The 19,752-nt window shown below is 30.6% G+C and overlaps 1 protein-coding gene across 4 annotated transcripts in view; it reads left to right on the top strand.

Moving 5' to 3' along the window:
• The window catches only part of LOC111681978, a 256,570-nt gene that overhangs the window by 99,005 nt on the left and 137,813 nt on the right, over positions 1-19,752 (top strand). For all 4 annotated transcript variants that reach the window (XM_046949038.1, XM_046949036.1, XM_046949037.1 and 1 more), the window contains exon 4: positions 19,168-19,337. In XM_046949038.1, coding sequence (XP_046804994.1) covers positions 19,168-19,337 — 170 coding nt within the window. The remainder of the gene's footprint in view (positions 1-19,167; positions 19,338-19,752) is intronic.

The raw sequence follows: 19,752 nt of genomic DNA, 5'->3' as shown, positions 1-19,752 counted from the left end.
AAATGCAACAACAAATGCACCAAAATTTGTATTTTAATATTTTTTCTTGGTTTTCCCATTTTACACAATCTCTATTTTTAATTGAAAACAAAAATTTACTTTTTACATATTTTTTCCAATTTTATTTATAAATAAAAATCTAAATTCTCTTAAGAAACAGGTAGCCAAAAAACTTAGTTGATTCACTGTATGTGAAAATGTACGTGTGAAGCAATAACAAAAAACACACTCGTCATAAAAATGACCTATAACAGTACTTCTCTTTCCTACTTTACCGTTTTACGCACATTCCTACACGGTGGTTTAAGCAAGGTCATTTTTTTATGCTATGCCTGAATTGGTGGTGGAGAGAAGAAGAAGGAAATATCATTATATAGACTTTCTCATGTAAATTCAAAAATTCAATATGTAAATTTATAATAGATATGTATATTTTTCTTCGCGCCTGTTCATTCATTATTGTTCAAAATCATTGTGAGTATGTAATAATAAAATATTCATACATACATATATACACCAGATATAAATATACATATGTATGTATGTAAGTATGTGTGAAACAATAACAAAAAACATAAAAATGACCTGTAACAGTACTTTTCTTTCCCACTTTTCACGCACATTCCATAACGGTGGATTAACTAGGTCATTTTTTTTGCTTTACCTTTGAATTGGTGGTGGGAAGAAGTTATGTAGATATGTACATGTGATGCAAAAACACATTCCTCATATAAAGACCTGTAGTAGTACTTCTCTTTCCTACTTTATAATTTTACGCACATTCCTTAACGATGGTTTATGCAAGATCCTTTTTTTGCTTTACTTGAATTGGTGGTGGAGAGAAGAGGAAAGAAATATCATTATTATTTAGTCTCTCTCATGTAAATTCAAAAGGTTGGCAATGGCTTATGCAAATTTATTAACACCTATATATTTTTCTTCGCGCCTGTTCATTCATTATTGTAAGATAATTGCGAGATTGAATAATAACTTATAGAAATGTGACATATGTATATGTACCTGCATATGAAAAACATACATGTATATGTATGTAATACACTCATACATTTTTGTTGTTTTAACCTTTCACAATGTAAAATTACAAAAACAACATTTTATGTTTTTATGTCCCCTCTTAATTTTTTTCATTCCTGTTACAAATTTCTAAAATACCTATAAGTAATTTCCTTCATTATTGATCATTTCATAAACACTACTAATGCATTACTACCTGTTAACAAACTTATTGTTATTGTTTCTTGATTTATATTGAATTTATTCCATATCATACTACTTAGGGGGTGTGGTCCTTGACAAAGGAAACAACGACAAACTGTGGGACTCGGGGTAGTGTTTGTCGCAAAACTTTGAACTCTTCTAGAGTCATTAAATGATTTCTTTAGGGGGTTAAAACTAGAGTTCTTTTTCGACACAGTATTCTGGGATTTGTATTGAACTGGGTTGGACTGTCTTATATCAGAAATAGACTCAAGAGTTTTGAAATGAGCTGTCAAAAAAGCGTCCATATCTTCACACTTTGGAGATTTTGGACAAAGTTTCTTGGACTGTTCCCAGAGACTTAAAGTATTCTCGGGTAGCTTTGTAGCACAAATATACACTAACATGACGTGATAAAATATTTCCGGGGTAACTTCTAATAATGAAAGATTCGTAATACAATCATTAAGCATTCGTTGCAGATTTTTAATATTCTGGCCTGTTTCTTGGGTAAGGGGTTTAATACTAAAAAGAGTACGAAGCTGTTCATTTATGAGGGCGTCTTTGTTCTCATATGTGTCAACTAACTTTTTCCATGCCACTGCATAGCCATCGTTAGTCAATGGAACAGTTTGTATGACATCATGAGCATATTTTGCAGTTTTTTGCAATAAATAGTACAATTTCTGTACTGGGGTCAAACGGGGGTTATTGCCATACAACGCAGAGAACATGTCTCGGAATGAAGGCCAGTTCTTATAGTCACCATAGAAAATTGGCGTGTCACAAGGGGGTAAATGAACGAGTGGTATTGTACTTGCTCCATGATCATTGGAGATCTGCCAAATGGGTCGTGATCAAGGAGATACCACGAGTGTAGGTACTATAAGAAGCCATATACCTGGACTTCACTTCAACGATTTGTGGGGTTTTCAATTGTTCAGCTTCGATCAACAAAGTATCGTATGCTGAACGAACAGCTTCCCATAAACGGGTTAAATCCTTTTCATGGCTACTTAGCGAACCAATTCGATGTTCGCCAACAGGAATTATTGAAATATAAGCCTCGAATTCGGCTAAACGATCTACATTACGAATTAACATGGACATGTCCATTATAGATCTTAATAAATACCATGTAATTTTGGCAAAAAGCAAGAAAAAATAGGGGGAAATTGAAAAATATTCAATAAATAGAGTAAACTTGCTAAAAAAAATTAAAAAATAAACAATCTAATCTTCAAAATCGATTTAAAAGATTGAATTTTATCACGTATCAAGGATTTAAGGATCTGAATAAAATCAAAATCGACAAAAAACGAGTAAAAAATTTCAAAAAAGTCAAAAAACTTCTCAAAATAGGGATATTTTTAATAAATATTTGGAAAAATTGGAATTTACGACGTAAATTCCACAAAAAACGGGTAAAAGTAAAAAAAATATTAAATATCCAAACTTAAAATAAATAACAAATTTTTTAATTCAAATAAAAAAAATTTTAACACAACAAAAAAATGTTTTTATAAAAATGAGCTGTCTTTTTCCGAAATGGTGAAAAATTAGATGAAAATTATACTTATGTAAATGTACTTTCGGAGGGGGGATTATATAAACCAAATTCATTCTTTATGAACGAAATAGAAAAACTGAACTCAACATTCGTTACTTTTAATGGAAATCAGTTAAACACTAAATTAAATTATATACACACTTTGCTAAATATTAATAACTCTAAATTAGATGTAAAGATTGTAAAAAGATTTTTCTTAGGCAGAACATTTTTACGAATTCGGCATTTAAATCGTTATTTAAAACAAAATAAATTTATAAATGTAACCAAAAAAAATGAAAAAAGTTATAACATAATTAACAACATTTTTTTTACTTAATTGATTATAATTATTGAGATAAAGTTAAGTAAGTAAAACATAATAAAAATCATTATTAATTCCACTAAAGCTTAATTACATTTTGATTTAAAAAGAACGCATTGCAAATAATATTCAAATTCAACAGCCACTTATATATATCGTTGTACATCATTTATGAATTACACATATGTGTTTAAAAATTTCTCAATGTATTTTACACTTTTTCTTAATATGGCAACGCTCTTTTGAATATTTACACAAATAATAAACTTCAAACATCTCCTTTCTTGTCAACAAATTCATATTGAAACAACCTTCTATATTTTTAAATCATGGTCGGGACTATCGTTTTGTTTCGTGTTTTCATGTTCGTATTTTCATGTTCGTATATTACTGCTTGCATGGCTTCAATATTGTTGACTTCGAATAATTTGTGTAGGAAAATATTTTAATATTATAGGCAAGCCATATTGTATGTGTATGCAATAGCTTGTATGGGTAAATATTTTTGGCAAAAATACTAGAAATATTTTGAACAGAACCATTTTTTAAATATGCATATTTTTAAATATGAGGTAAATGCATATTTATTGCAATGTCAAAAATAAAGATATAAAAGCATTTACTAATAATTAAACTCTGTTTTAATTAATTTATTTCAGCACAAATATCAATAAAGTGTCGAAAAGGTGCACTGAATATGGCAATTCACAGAGAATTTCAATACATTTCATAGTAATGCTATACGCACAATGAGACGAACGACATTTTTTTCGGAACGAATTTTCGTCGTTAGGTATAGAACTCACTTAAGTATATGAAATTCGTCGTACGTAACGAACTGTGCGATAGGTTTATTTCTTTTTCATACGCAGACGAACGACTAATATTTGGGTGTAAAGTGACCATTTTCATTTTAAGTTTTAAATGTTCATACAATTTTCAAGTTTATTATACCCTCCACCACCATCAGCGGTGATAGATGGTATATATAACTTTGTGTAACACCAAGAAATATTCATCTGAGACCCAACAAAGTATATATATTCTGGATCCTTATCAAATTCTGAGTCGATTTAGCTATGTCCGTCTGTCTGTGTAAAACACGCTCACGATAAAACGAAGCAATATAATTTAACCAAATTTACCCAAAATTTTCGTCGTTTTCCTAAGTTGTTGTTTTGAAAATGAGGAAAATCGTTATATTGAAAATGAGCAAAATCGTTTCACATCGGGAAAAGTTATGAATCAAAATTTGGAACAACCTCGGAAAAATAGCGCATTTTTTACACATTCTGATGTAATTTTCTCTAAAACTATGCAAGATAATTCCATGAAAATAACCATACTTCCATTTCTACACAAGTGTTTGATTATACGGAAAATCGCCAGAATCGGTCCACAATTTCCTATACCTCCCATACGAAAGTACATATTCCCGGAAATTTGTTAATAACTTCCGTCGTAATGTCGATATCTTCACAAAGTTTCACAGATTAAAATCTTGTGTCAATAGAATTTATTTGGAGGAAAAATTTTTTGGATAGATCCATAATTGGTCATACCTTCCATACAAGGTCCCTCCCGAAAATCACTTAAACGAGCATAACTCATTATTAAATTAAGATATCCATATAAAATTTGGTGCAAGTATTGCTTATATATTATATATTGCTTATATGCACAGAAATATTATTGTGAAAGTTTTTTTCGATCGGTCCATACTTGGTCATAGCTCCCATACAAGGTCGCCTTCGGAAAATCACTTAAACGCACATAACTCATTATTAAATTAAGATATTGATATAAAATTTGGTAAAAGTATTGCCCTTATATACAGAAATATTACAATGAATTATTTTTTCCATCGGTCCATATTTGGTCATAGCTTTTATACAAGGTCCCCTCCCGAAAATCACATAAATCCCCTCCCGAAAATCACTTAAACGCACATAAATTATTACTAAATTAAGGTATCCATATAAAATTTTTACAAGTATTGCTCTTATATACAGAAATAAACCCATGAAAGTTTCTTTCATGGAAGCTATGACCAACATTGGTGTTGTGTTTCCTGCTAAATTTAAAAATTATAAAATATTAAATAAGAGAATTTTAATAGTTATTGATAAAAAATAAAAATAAGCAGGATCATACAATTTTAAATATTTCGCCCTATTTTTAAATCAAATTCATTATTTATTGAGTAATTTTTTAGACTTAAGATGACTATACTAACTTACGAGCTGAAATGTCAAAAATAAAAAGGCATAGATACTATCGGATATTTAAAAATAACAAGTAACAAATTATAATTTAGTTTTCATAATAAAGCATTTAACTTAATTTGTACCTCGTCTCCGATATATTTAAGCAGTTTATTGTAAAATAAATGATTTTATAAAATATGTTTGAGGCAATTCTCATAAAATTTGGAGGATGAATTTACGGTTATATAAAATGAATTTATGCTAAATTTCACAATGGCACTAGTCTTTTTAAGCGAATTGCGGACGTTAAAGTAATTTTTTAAGGGAGGGCTTTGTAAGGGAGTTTGGGTCAAATAGGCCCGAAATTCAACAGGGTCTTTAAGGCTAGTATAAAAGTTAGTTGTGTCGGGTTTTGTCGATATACGAGTGTATTAAACATAATTATGAGCTACTCGGTGCTATTCTTACAGATGGAGGCGGTATGAGACAGTATGGTGAAAAGCAGTATACTCGACATAGACCTAAAATTTAAGCAGCATGCTTATGTGGAAACCGCTTTAAACGAAGTTGTACACTTCATAGGTGCATCCTTTGATAGCAAACTGTATACACTGGCGGTATGTATTGACATCGAAGGCGCCTGCAATAACGTGCACACTGATACCCTTATCCAATCCCTAGACCAGTTTTATGTTGACCGAGTGCTCCGTAACTGGATCAACCTCATGCTAAGGAACAGATGGATAAGATATTTCGCGGTATACCACAAGGTGGTATTTTGTCACCTTTACTCTGGGATACCACGATTAATAGCCTCCTAAGGACCCTAACTGACCTGTCTGCTATGCAGACGATGTCGTAATATTTTTAAAGGGAAAGAATCCAAATTACTTGTGTGGAAGAGCTGAGGTGGCTCTGAATACGGCATTGAGCTGGGCTCAACCGAGAGGCCTCAATGTTAACCCGGCAAAAAAGGAAATCTGTCTTTTCACAAGAAAGACAAAAATGTCTACGTATACTGAACCTTGCTTCCTGGACAAGAAGATACCAGTGACAGACAAAGTTAAGTACTTAGGTGTAATCCTCGACCGGAAATTAAAATGGAGACACCACATAGAGGATAGGATCAACAAGGTACATCGGTGAATGAAATAGGGTCTTAGTCCTATTATGAAAAATTAGCTTTATAAAAGTGTAATGGTGGACTGCTTTAGACAAAAAGTGCAATATCAAACTACTACAGGGAGTTCAGCGTACATGCTGCTTGGGTATAAGTGGTGCCATGTGTACTACTTCAACCAAGGCTCTGGAAACGTTGCTAGATATTACACCCATTGAAACATATTTAATATATGAGGCGGCGCTTACAGCCGAACCGCTCTTTACTTTAGGCGAACTGGCCAAAAACGGTTATAGGACACGTCATCAATGTATACTAGACACATTGGAAGGTTATATACAATCATCGGACTTCCCTGATCATATACCAGACAGAATATGTCGGAAACTTTGAAACGCTGATACCAGTAAGAATGTCTTGGTCAAGCGGAATATTAGATCAAATACCATTAGGAATCCGTTGTTACATGGATGGTTCTAAATTGGGGGAGAAAGTGGGGCTGGGTTTCTATATTGAAGACCCAGAAACAGAAATATACTACCGTTTACCAAATCATAACACAAGCTTCCAGGCAGAAGTACGAGCAATAACGGAATGCGTAAATTGGATTAAAATAAATATGGCGCCCACAGCGCTTAATATATTTACTGACAGCCAGAAGGCAATTAGGGCGATATCAGGCTATAGAACTAAATCTAAGACCGTATTGGATTGTAAGAAAGCTTTAACTGAATACTCTACCAGGGATAAGGTTCACATCATATGGGTACCAGCCCACTCGGGAATAGTCGGTAACGAAAGGGCGAATGTAATAGCTTTAAAGGGAAGGGAGCTCGAGGCAGTTAACCTGACAAACGCAAAACCATTCGACGCAACAAAAGCTGAACTAAAAATATGGGTGAGAGAATCCATTAAGGCCTTTTGGAATAATGAAACAGTGGGTAGAACCACGAAGACGAGAAATCTCCTCAAAATGAGCAAGTCTGAAGTTAGTATGATGGTACGTATTCTGAGTGGACACACGGAACTACGAGCACATCTATGCAAAATTGGACGTGCGGATTCAGACGAATGTAGAGCATGTAGAGAGGACAGTGAAACTCTGGAGCATCACAGTGGGGCAGAATCGAAAATTTTGGAAATAAATCTGGCATTTCTAAACGGCTGATCCGATCAGGATAAAATTTGGCGTGAGCGTAGCCAAGGAGTATTCGCCCCAGGGACGACGCTGTGGCGGCTCAAAGTAGGGTACCTACGACATGTAAAATTTTTAAACTCGTGCCATTTTTTGTTTTTCACCCAAATACAAAGATTTTTATATTTTCTGAAAGCACTCGACGAGATCTTGAAAAAACATGGACATACTACTTATCTCTTATAATATCCGAGTTATAGGCATTTAAAAATTTAGTGATACAAAATTTACCATACCTTGGTCCGCCTTTTTTGAATACCGGGCGTAATTTTGGACCAAATGGACTCAATTTTTTCTTGTTAGTTAGACAACAAAATTTTAGATCAATATCATTTACAGATCCAAAAATATACGTTTTTTAATTTAAAAATTCAAACATTTTTAGATTTTTGCCGTTTTTTTTGCCAAAAATGTGTCTTAACTCTTTTATTAATAAAATAAAATTTTCTTTAAGAACATGTAACAATTTTATAGTTTTCTAAAAGGTATCTTTACGTAGAACGCTTTGGCGTAAAAAATTGTCCTACTTTCTGAAAATATTACCACTGCATCCTTCAGAATATAACCTATATTTTTATCAAAACTTTAACTTTGGGCGACATGTTCTAAAATCCCAAAGCTGGGATCAGAAAACTGAAAGCACTTTTGGAAACCTCAATACGTTTTCTATTTACTCCAAAAGTATTTTCCCAGCCCTGAAAGAAATGTGGACCCTATGGGCAAAAAAGTAAAAATCCCATTTTTGGGATTTTCATTCCTATTTTTTGGAATTCGGGATGCCCTTTACCCTTTTCAATTTTTTTTTGCATTTCCTTATTTGAAATGACAAAATTTAACAAGCGTTAAATTTTGTTTTGTTCATAAATAAAGATTTTGTCATATATTACATATTTGTTTAATTTATAAAATTATGATTTATATAACAATTTGAATAAGGTCGCAGATAGCTACAACAATTTAGTCCATATTTATCATATATTTATGAATAGTTGAACATGATTAAGATCTCGATTCCTCCCTTCCTGGGCTTCTTCTGTTAACTCTCCAAGTGGAAGAATATTCGATTCAATTGTAATTTGACCATGACACAATACTTTGTGTACTGTTGGTGTCAGTTCCCCCCATGGATACAGAGATACAAGTAATTAAGAAATTTCAGATGTATATTACCCAATTCTTTTTCCATTAAATTTATGTTTACTATTCAGTGCCATTAAAATAGTGTTAACTCTTCGAAGCAACTCCTTTTCGATTCCAGTTATTTTTGAAGTAATTTCGAAATCACTAAAAAAACCTTCTCGCCGTATTACCGTCATTTGTACTACCGCAACTTGGAAGTGGTTTGTCGATGTTTAATCCCATCTGAACTTTAAATTCTTCTTGGATTCTGTTTTTTTACGCAGATCTCAGTTTTTTTATTCTTCATTATTTTTTGTTGATTTAGTAAGATTCTCTGGCACACTTCTATATTTGAGGTCGTATGCTATGTGTAAAAAGTAATCCAAATATCGTATTCTGGCATGAAGTGGTGAAATTCCGAAAGACGGGACATCTTCATTAATACTTCTGCTTTTGTTTATATTTGAGAATTGCGACTTGTTCTCATTACATATTGAGCATCTCCAGAAGTTTCTGTTATGGCATTGCTGACCTTTCCATCAATCATTGTTAAGCTTACCTGATATGATACGTTAAGACAGAATTTTTTTTTATGCAAATGGGCTCCAGTGCATTTATTTCATCTTTTAAATATTCCAATAAATCTTTTGTTGTTTTCTTTGACTCCTTTATATATTCAATTCCAATGGGTCTACAACATTTTTTTGAACCCGGAGTTGTATTGATCCATATATCTTCAAATGAATTTCTGATGCTTGCGATAATGGATTAAGGGAATATGAACGAATTTGTAATGGCACTAATGATGACATAAATACACTTTTGTAGTCTGCTAATGTCTGACTTCCAAGCTTTTTTGTATTCTGGAAGTGCTGATAAACCGTCACATCCCCACTTACACATTAAGAAAACATCACAGTTATGAATTTTCCTTAGTTGGTCTTCTGAAAAGTCTGACACAATTCTTGATGCTGTGTTTTCGAGCAAAGATGATATATCAATACAAGCTTCCACATCATTAACAGCGATAGGTGATGGTAGGATAGTTTTTTTTCTGGATCGCCTTGTATGATGGTAATATATTGTGTCCATTTTCCAGCAGAGCTTTCCTTAATATTTGGTACTTATTTCGACTGAGACCCAGTTCCAACATAAGCGCTATTGCTTCCTCTTCAGTAAAATTTGATTGTGATGTTGGAGTTGGTATACTTTCCACAGTTCGCTTAAGTGATGCATTAGGAAGAATTTTTGATATGCCTGTTTTGTCTACTATATGTAGTTTTTATATAATTTGAAATGTCTTCAATTCTTCCTAGCCCTTTTGATGATACACTCCATACAACGGAACACAACTCTTCGTACTTTAATGTAATCTTCATTGTAGATTTATTAAATATGGTACTTAAAATCTGAGAAGTTTACTTATATACCAATTCTTGTCATTTCCGATACAGGTATTCCAAAGTAAAAAATATTATGAAAAAATTTAGGTAAAAAATAGTTATAAATTTCTGAAAATTTAAGCATAAAAGGACATTTCAATTATAAGGATAAGCAAACAAATGGAAATTAGGTAAATATAAGATTTAAATTTATTACTAAAATATGAAAAAGATGAAATTAAAGGACACAGGCTTATATGAATATATTTTTGAATGTAATTGAGATATTGGTTTGAAAGGGTCGAGAATTTCCGTAATGATATTAAGGGATAAATATGGACTAAATTGTTGTAGCTATCTGCGACCCTATTAAAATTTTTATATAAATCATAGTTTTAGAAATTAAACAAATATGTAATATAAGACAAAATTTTTATTTATGAACAAAACTCGATGAAATTTTCAAAGCTTGTTAAATTTGTCATTTCAAATAAGAAAATCCAAAAAAAAATTTAAAAGGTCAAAGGGCATCCAGAAATTCCCAAAAATAAGAATGAAAAACCCAAAAATGGAATTTTTTACTTTTTTGCCCATAGGGTCCACATTTCTTTCAGGGCTGGGAAAATACTTTTGGAGTAAATAGATCTGATCCCAGCTTTGGGATTTTAGAACATGTCGCCCAAAGTTGAAGTTTTGATAAAAAATAGGTCATATTCTGAAGGACGCAGTGGCAACATTTTCAAAAAATAGGACAAGGCTTTTACGACAAAGTGTTCTGCGTAAAGATACCTTTTAGAAAACTATAAAATTGTTATATGTTTTTAAAGAAAATTTTATTTTATTAATAAAAGATTTAAGACACATTTTTGGCAAAAAAACGGCAAAAATCTAAAATTTTTTGAATTTTTAAATTAAAAAACGTATATTTTTGGATCTGTAAATGATATTGATCTAAAATTTTGTTGTCTAACTAACAAGAAAAAATTGAGTCCATTTGGTCCAAAATTACGCCCGGTATTAAAAAAAAGGCGGACCAAGGTATGGTTAATTTTGTATTACTAAATTTTTAAATGCCTATAACTCGAATATTATAAGAGATAAGTAGTATGTCCAAGCATTTTTTCAAGATCTCGTCCAGCGCTTTCAGAAAATATAAAAATCTTTGCATTTGGGTGAAAAAAAATGGCACGAGTTTAAAAATTTTACATGTCGTAGGTACCCTACTTTGAGCCGCCACAGTGCCGTCCCTGGGGCATCTGCAGGGTTCATCTTCAAAACTTTAACTCGAATACTCCTTGGCTACGCTCACGCTACATTTTATCCCGATCGGATTAGCCGTTTAGAAATGCCAGATTTATTTCCATAAAATTTCGATTCTGCCCCACTATGGAGCACTTTCTTTGCCACCGCCAGGCATTCGTCGAAGTTAGATCCAAGTATCTTAGATGTGATGTTATTCCGGAAATAACATTCCTGACTAACACTGATTGGAAGATTCTTAGCAATTACGTTCAGGAAACTGAGTTTCTGAACACTGAAAAATATTTTTTTTATGGTAAGGAGCGCACAACAGGCCCGATAGTGGCCTAGGTGTATTTTTTTGGATTTGATGTAGTATAGATCCTCCTATCGACCTACCTACCTACTCAGTGCAAACCCAATATACCCTCCCCACTAAAGTGGTATAGAGTAAAAAAGTACAATAAATTGATACTATTGGATATGGGTATATCAGAATCTATACTGGCAGTCAACCTTTTAGCCTCCCCACTAAAGTGGTGTAGAGTAAAAAAGTACAATAAATTGATACTATTGGATATGGGTATATCAGAATCTATACTGGCAGTCAACCTTTTACCCTACCCACTAAAGTGGTGTAGGGTATTAAAAGAACAATAAATAGATAGTATCAGATATGGGTATATCAGAATCTATACTGGCAGTCTATAATTTTATAAGATGGTGAGTTGATAATTCTCAACAATTTTATAAGATGGTGAGTTGATAATTCTCAACTTAAGATATAGATATAAAATTTTGTGCAAGTATTGCTCTTATATACAAAAATATAACCATGAAAGTGTTTTTGGATCGGTCCATAATTGTTCATAGCTCCCATACAAGGTCCCCTCCCGAAAATCACTTAAACGCACATAATTCATCACTAAATTAAGATATCCATATAAAATTTGGTACAAGCATTGTTCTCACATGATTTTTTTTGATCGGTCCATAATTGGTCATAGCTCCCATACAAGGTTCCCTCCCGAAAATTACTTAAACGCTCATAACCAGAGGGCGAAGTCGATTTAAAATTGTCGGCGGCGGCGGCTGAGCTAAAATAATTCGGCGGCGGCTTACAGTCTGCTCAGAGCCGATTTATGGAAATTTTAAGCTATAAAAGTTATGTTCAAGAATAATAAAATATCAAAATTTAAAGGCTGAGGATCAAGTCTGTTTGCTTAAAATATTAATTCATTTCCAAATAATGATATAGATACAGAATTTGGAAATTTTGTCTTTATATACAAGCTCCATTTACGAAAATCTCTTAAACGCACATTACCAAATAATGCTCTTAATACAAAATTTGCCACAAATATTAGGTTTGTATACAAAAATTCTATTTAAGAATTTTTCACGATCGAATCAAGTCTCTTTGCTTAAAATATTAATAATAATATTCCTTAAATATATTCAGTTACACTATAGACATATTACGAAATAAAAAAATTTAAAAAAATTAAGAAAAACCTTTAAATAAATTTAATAAAAATTATCACATTTATATTAAAAATGTATCGGTAGTATTGAAAATTATAAAATATCGCTTGTTACATATATCCTTTGTAAAAATGTCTATAGCCTAGTCCAAAAAAAACAAGTAGGAAAGTATAGTCGGGCATGGCCGACCATATGATACCCTACACCATTAGTATATTTTTACAATTTTTACTTTTATAAAATTTTTATTTTTTGTAAAGAAACTTTTATGTTGAATATTATCATAATTCCAAAATATTTAAGCCATTTATTGATAAAAAAAACTAAAATTTTTAAATGAGGCTTTATATAGGTCAAATATGGGCCGATCCTCGGTAAATTTGGGAAAAGGATATATTTCTAAATAACAGTTAGTTTTGTTGAGTTTCATTGCGATACAAATGGTTACAAGTCAATTTTAGGCGTTTAAGTCATTTTTTGAAGGGGGGTTTGTATGGGGGCTAGGGTCAAATATAGGCCGATCCTTACGAAAATCTGCAACATCATTTATACTTATATAAAACTTATTTGTGCCAATTTTTAGAGAGATAGCAGTATATTTGACGTAATTATAGCATAAAAAGTTCAAATCGGGAGGTACGGTTGTATGGGGGCTAGGTGAAATAATGGACCGATTTCAACCATTTTCAATAGGCTTCGTCCTTGTGCCAAAAAACATGCTTGGTCCAAATTTCATCAAATTATCTTGAGAATTGCGGTCTGTACCTTGCGCACAAGGTTTACATGGACAGCCAGCCAGCCGGACAGACGGACGGACGGACATGTCTTAATCGACTCAAAAAATGATTCTGAATCGATCGGTATACTTTAAGGTGGGTATTGGACCAATATTTTTGTATCTTACAAACTTCAGCACAAACGTATAATACCCTCCCCACTATAGTGGTGTAGGGTATAAATATTAAAGCCGAATGTTTCGGCGGCGACTAAGCGCCTACTCGAAGCCCGTCGACTTCCCCTCTGCACATAACTCATTATTAAATTAAGATATTTGGTAAAAGTATTGATCTCATATACAGAAATATTACAATGAAAGTTTTTTTTTTTGAATCGGTCCATAATTAGTCATAGCTCCCATACAAGGTCCCCTCCCAAAAATCACTTAAACGCGTATAACTCATTACTAAATTAAGATATCGATATAAAATTTGGTACAAGCATTGTTCTCACGTAAAGAAATACTACTAAGAAATTATTTTCCATCAGTCCATAACTGGTCATAGCTCCCATACAAGGTCCCCTCCCGGAAATAACTTAAACGCACATAACTCATTACTAAATTAAGATATCCATATAAAGTTTGGCACAAGTGTTGCTCATATACAGAGAAATAATATTGTGAAATGTTTTTCCGATCGGTCCATAATTGATCATAGCTTCCATTAGGAAAACACACATAAAAGGTTCCTTTCCGAAAATCAGAAAAATACTCATAACCAAATACTTATATCCATACATTTCGCAAAATATTGCTCTTATATACATAAATTCACTATAAAATTGTTTTACGACAGGTCCATATTTGGTCATAGCTCTCATACTAGGTCCAGAAAATCACTTGGATTCATAAAATTTATTATCAAGTAATGATGTAGATACAGAATTCTGAAATTTTGTCTTTATATACATAAGTGGGCATAGCTCCCATACAAAGACCTTTTACGAAAATCTCTTAAACGCACATTACATATTACAAAATAAAGCTATTGATACATAATTTGGCAAAAATATTAGTTTGTAAAGCCCCTAAAAGCGCTTTAACCGTATTTTAAGAGCATTATTAATTTGTGTTGAAAAAAATTTTTGTAGAAAAAAATTATATATGTATTTGAATTTTGAAAATCCTTAAATCTTTCACACATGCATACATGCAAATTACTAAATTTATAATGTTCAATAAATTTTGGAATTGTAATTGATTTAACTTTTGGGATTTTTTTCTATTAAAGACATGAGAAAACTTATTGCTACAAATATTTTATCAACTGGAAAAGTAATAACATAAAAGTAGCTGGATTCGGCACAACCGAATATAGCACTCTAACTTGTTTTTAATTAAATATTTTTGGTAATATAATATGGTCACCCCTTGAAATATGTAAACAAAAATTTATTTGAAATTTAAAAAAAATTTAGAACAAATTGCCTTAATTCTTGTAAAATGCATAAATAAAAACAATTGCGTGGAATTTTCCTAAAGGATGTGGTGTAAAAATGCAGTCAATTAAAAATAACAATGTTATGTTTCAAAACTAATATATATTTATGTTAATTTCAAAGAAAAATATTGATGTTCGAATAATTGAATTAGGTTCTGTTATAATTATTAATACGCATAGAACCGTATAAGGTTTTACACCACTTTATTGGGAGGGTATATACCTTAAAGTATACTAATCGGCTTAGAATCATTCTATGAAGCGATTTAATCCGTCCGTCCATCTAAACCTTGTAATCAAAATACCCAGCGACGAAGCATATTATTATATTTAGCTATGTCCATCCCCCTGTCCGATCATTTATGGTTCCGAAGAAGAAGTCTATTAAAAATAGTTAGCATCGGTCCATTACTGATCTCGTATCTCGACAAAAAGCTGCAAAACCAAGTTCCATACTAGGCTTTTTCACCCTTACTTTTTTATTTAGAAAGTATGTATTTAATAAGTTTAAGAAATTATGAAATTTTAAAAGTTTTTATTTAAAAATTATAATTAATTAGATTGATTTAATTTAAATACATCTTTTTTTAACTAAATTTCAACAAATTTACAATTTTTTTTTTACAAACATGATGATTTGAAGATTTTCATATAAAAAGTAGTGAAATTCTTGTAATCCCGAAATCCCGAAAAATCCCGGGATTGCAATTTTCAAAATCCCGAATCCCGGGATAAGTAAAAGCCAGTCTTGATTGACATCCCTAATTTATACCCATTGTTGTACCCATCAGAGTACAGCCCAAAAATCGCATTTCCAAAATTTTAAAATTTTTTGAACTTAAATTTTATGTTAAATTAACCCATAATTTAAATTAACCCATTTTGCAACAAATAATTTAAATTTATTGATTTTGGGGTGGTTGGGATCTAATGGGTTAAAGCCAATATCTTTTTATATGTTCATGGTTAAAAAGTTAGATAAAAATATTTTGTTTTTAAAAATTAATATTTTGTTAATTTGAAGGAATGTGCTCATAATTGACTTAAGCCCTATTTCGAATATAACACTCTTACTTGTTATACCCTTCATCTTCCTGAGAAGGGTATATATAAGTTTGTCATTCCGTTTGTAATTTCTATAATATAATTTTCCGACCCCATAAAGAATATATATTCTGGATCCTTATAGGTAGCGGAATTGATTAAGCTGTCTGTCTGTCTGTCCGTATGTGTGTTTGTTAAAATCAGTTTTTAGAAGACCCCAGATATCGGCGAAATCTGAATCTTCAATAATTCTGTTAGACATGCTTTTGAGAAGATCGCTATTTAAAACAGTGTTGCCAGAACTCCCATAGAATAAAGTGCAAAATGACTGTCAAAAAAGTACAAATTCACTGAAAAAAGTGCTATATTCATATCAAGTCCATTAAGCCATGTCTACCCGTCTGTGCGGCTGGCTGTCCAGGTATAATATACAGGTCGCAATTTTTTGCGTAATTCAACGAGATGTTTTATATGAAAAATGCAAAAGACTATTTCAAATTGATTGAACATGACCCTCTCCGATTTCGATCAAATTTGGTACACACATTCTTCATGTAAATACGGAACTTAAAGTTCTCCAAAATTTTCAAATTCGTTACGGTCCAGATTTTATCGATTTTTAAAGTTAATTTTTTTTTGATTTTTTTCAACAAGCATTAAATGTAACATCGTGTATTTACTAAACTGTTTATCCGATTTTAATCGTTTTAGTTCCCAATTAAAGATTATGTCTTGTAGTTTTATAATATTCAAGATATACATAACATAAAACAGAAATATTTAAAAAAAAAATATTTTCGAACTGCATGACATAGTTTTTAATTAGGAACTAAAACGATAAATATTTAGAAAATAAGTATACGATGTCAAATTTAATAGTTGTTGGAAAAAATCTTAAAACATTTTAATTTTGAACATTAATTGAATCTAAACTGAAGAAAATAGAAGGTGCTTTATTGAGATATCCTTGGCTAAGGCGTTGTTTGATGTCTTGATTCTTGAACGATAAATATTTTCGAAAATATGCGATGTGAAATTTAATATTGTTGAAAAAATCTTAAAAAATTTTAACTTTGAACCTTAATAAAATCTAAACTGTAATGAATTTGGAAATTTTGGTGTTCGTAAAACAAAGAAAACCATATAGGTTTAATATCCTAAACAAAATCGTTGTTATATATATATATATATATATATATTATATATATATAATATATATATTTATATATATATATATATATTATATATTATATATTATTATATATATTTTATATATATATATATATTATATATATATATATAGATATATATATATATATATATATATATATATATTATATATATTTATTTATATATATATATATATATATATATATTATATATAATATATATATATATATTATATATATATATATATATATAGATATATATTATATATATATATATATATATATATATATAAAGATAACAAGTTATATTAAATCTTTTCTTCTGAGTTGATTGATAGGTTCCCAAAAGTAGCATAAGCACCCCAAAATCGGTACTCATTTTCTCCAAATTTAACATCACTCCTGAAGGATGATGCAAAATTAAATATAACCTTAATAAGTTTTATAGGATCTTGCTTAAAATCATGTGCAGCGATGAAATTCTTCATAATCAAGTTTACCTCTTTCAGAAAATAAATTTATTCCTAATAAATTATTAAAACATATTAGTATTATGATACATTCGAAAAAATTATTTGTTTTAATACTTCCTTCTTAGATCTCGGTCCGCGATCCAAACCATTACCATCGTATTCCGAAAATAAAACCTATACACGATAATAAAATTTAAGCATAAATCTAATAAATAAGCAAATCTTTGTAAAACGTGATGTGTTGGTGCGTATGTAAGATTCGGCATTCCCGAACTTTACCTGTTTTTACATGTTTTTACATTTTTATTATATTGTATATTTTAAATTTTAATGTATTTACTTCATTGTAGAGACACCAAATTTTTTTACAAAACAACGCTCTTTTAGCTTATTTTTCAAACATTTCTCACAATAATATTTAAAAATAATTCACATCTTAATTTAATTTACAGTGTAAATTATAAATTACAATAAACATATGCAAAAAAATTTTTGTGAGAATTTCTTAAAATTTCACAAAACATCTCAAAACTAAATTTTTGCAGTTCTCTAGACAAATTAAACTTTAAAGTTCTTTACCTTTAAAAAGTGCAAAATAGAAGAAAAAATGCCAAAAATGCACTTTTAATGCTAAAAATTTCTAGCAAAAGACGAAAAAGTGCTAAAAAGCATCTAGCACTTTTTTCTAAAAAATAAGTGCAGCCGACGAGAAAAAAGTGCTAGAATTGTTATGGCAACACTGATTTAAAATCAGCAATATTGGTCCATAAATACCTTAGATATGAGCAAAAAAACAAAATACATAATCATACGGTAAATTTTGTTATTGTACGCATGTTTATAAAAACAAGACAGAGCGAAAGCAGCTCTAGTGTGTTGTTATTGGCTAGAAACATGAAATTAATTATGTGGAGCCTAGCTCAAGTAAGAAGCCATAAAAGGGAAGTTTTTGGTACTTTTTTCGTTTTTTAAAAGATACTTTTTGAATTTTTTATAATATTGAACCTAGAAATATGAAATTAAGTATTTAGAGTCTGAATTAGGTGAGAACCCGTAAAAGGGAACTTTTGGCTACTTTTTCGTTTTTCAAAAGGTACTCTTTTGAATTTTCTATAATATTGAATTTAGAAACATGAATTTAAGCATGTTGAGCCCGAAGAAAGTGATGTAAAAGAGGACTTTTTGGTTCTGACTGTCTTTTTAACAAGGGTATATAAGATTCGTCACAGCCGAATATATAACTCTTACTTGTTTTCTTCTCGATTTGAATGTTACAAAACAAAGCAATGTTTTCGAAAACTTTTCCTTTTAGATTTAAATATGAAGTAACCACCCTGAATTTAAATGTTAATAAAAATATGTAACTTCGTGTATATGTGAATAATCATTCATAAATGTTTACATTCTCATAATCTTTATACAGGCCTCAGTACAAATGCAACCAACTATATGACAAGTCAATCTAAGGCAGCTGGATCAACAGAAGTATCCCGAACAGCAAATGTGCCTCTGGGAAATGCTCCAGTAACTTCAACTAGCAGTTCTACAAACGGTATCAAAACTACATCTTCCATTTCTAGACCTCTTCAAAATGTAAGATCAAGATAATAATACAATGTATACATTGACACCCAAACTAAAACAACATGTCAAAAACCGATATATTGTTTTATTTTGGGATAAAATTTAATTTTATGCATTTGAAATGTGAAAGTGTATGAATAAAATATTACAAAGTAATTTACATTATATGATTTTGTATTAATATAAACTATTATTTGAAATGTATTGAACTTCAAACAATTTTTTAATCAGTTTTATTAAAAAAAATCACAATTTATTAATAATATATTATTTTTGATTAAAATTTCTAAATTAATTTACTTATTTCACTATAGTTTTCTTCATAACCCATTTAAAATTGAAAAAAAAAAAACAAAAAATAGGTTTCATAGTACACACATAAATGAAAATTGTTCAATACATTCTTACAACAAATTTGATGTTG

The sequence above is a fragment of the Lucilia cuprina genome, chromosome 4, assembly GCF_022045245.1.
Source record: "Lucilia cuprina isolate Lc7/37 chromosome 4, ASM2204524v1, whole genome shotgun sequence".
Classification (NCBI taxonomy): Eukaryota; Metazoa; Arthropoda; class Insecta; order Diptera; family Calliphoridae; genus Lucilia; species Lucilia cuprina.
The sequence above is the reverse complement of the archived record's forward strand: the minus strand, read 5'-3'. Positions and strand labels throughout refer to the sequence as shown.